Consider the following 1,409-nt stretch of genomic DNA (forward strand, 5'->3'; position numbering starts at 1 on the left):
CCACCCCCCACCCCCGGCCTCAGAGAGCAGCCCTGCACTGCGAGGCTTCTCCCATGGAGAGGGCTTCGGCCTGGACGCTGAGAACAGAGGTCCTGGCAGGGCCCTGCAGGCCTGAGACAATGGAGGGAACTGTGAGGGCCGAGGAGACAGCTGTGGGGCTGTCCCAGTGCGGGGCCAGACCCTGGCCTGCCTTACTCCTCCTCTGCCCCAGATGCACCCCATAAACACAGTCACCCGGATCTCCCCAGCATGGCCCAGGGTCGGGGGCAGCTGTTCGCCCCACCAGACACCCAGCTTGGCCATGTGAGCAGGGACCGCGCCTCCGTGGTTGGTTCATTTTGGGGTCATTAATGAAATGAGCTGTCAGACGGACAAGGGTGGGGGGAGCCAGAGAGAACGAATGAACTGTTCCTTATGGAAACCCAGGGTGCCCCCAACCTCCCCCCACGAGGGCTGGGGAGCCGGGAGGAGGCGAGGGGCCATATCCCCTCAACATTCGCACCGCACTGTGTGGCCCAGCGGCTAGCGGAGCCGGCCGGATTCCAGGCTTCCTATTTTTAGTCTTGCAGCGAACGCGCACTGTTTGTTTTATATATTTATATTCACCCGCAGAGCGAGCCCGCCCTGAGCCGGGCCAAGAGGAAGCCTGGGCGGAGGGGAGGGGCCAGCCGAGGGCCAGCTCTCTGGAGCCACCCTCCCTCTGTGCCCCTGCCCACTGCTGGGAACAGTGGGCCTCGTGGGTGTCCTAATGGGTGGCAGCTGTCTGGGCCGCACCACCCCCCTCTGCTCTGTGGGCCTGGTGTCTGCGAGGCCTTGGCCAGGGTTCATTCACTCATTCACCCAACAGAGACCCAAGCCGCGCCCCACCCCCAGGTGCCAGACAGCAGGAGGAAAGGCGCACAAGTCACAGCCATGCCCTTGAGGAGCCCCCAGGGCAGACAGACAGGAAAACAATGCTAAACCGTGGGATTGGGGGGCGGGGGGGACAAGGTGGAGAGGTGAGTAGACAGTCACCCCACAGAGAGGCAGCAGGAAGGCCTTCTAAGTAGAGGGAACCTCATGGCCTGGAGCAGTGGTGGCGAACCTTTTGAGCTCAGGCGTGTCAGCATTTTGAAAAACCCTAACTTAACTCTGGTGCCGTGTCACATATAGAAATGTTTTTGATATTTGCAACCATAGTAAACAAAGACTTATATTTTTGATATTTATTTTATATATTTAAATGCCATTTAACAAAGAAAAATCAACCAAAAAAATGAGTTCGCGTGTCACCTCTGACACACGTGTCACCTCTGACACGCATGTCGTAAGTTCGCCATCACTGGCCTGGAGGGACGGGGTGTGGCTGAGCTAGAGAGGACGGTGGGGAAGGTGGAATAATGGCGATGGGGTAGGGGAGGCGAGCAGGC

The 1,409-nt window shown here is 59.0% G+C and overlaps 1 protein-coding gene across 1 annotated transcript in view; it reads left to right on the forward strand.

Moving 5' to 3' along the window:
* RUNX3 (runt related transcription factor 3) overlaps nt 1-307 on the forward strand; it is a 32,755-nt gene extending 32,448 nt beyond the window's left edge. Inside the window, 1 exon segment of the mRNA XM_023745427.1 lies at nt 212-307. Coding sequence (XP_023601195.1) covers nt 212-307 — 96 coding nt within the window.
* The last annotated feature ends 1,102 nt before the right edge of the window (nt 308-1,409 follow it).

Source organism: Myotis lucifugus, unplaced genomic scaffold (assembly GCF_000147115.1).
Source record: "Myotis lucifugus unplaced genomic scaffold, Myoluc2.0 scaffold_541, whole genome shotgun sequence".
Taxonomy (NCBI): Eukaryota; Metazoa; Chordata; class Mammalia; order Chiroptera; family Vespertilionidae; genus Myotis; species Myotis lucifugus.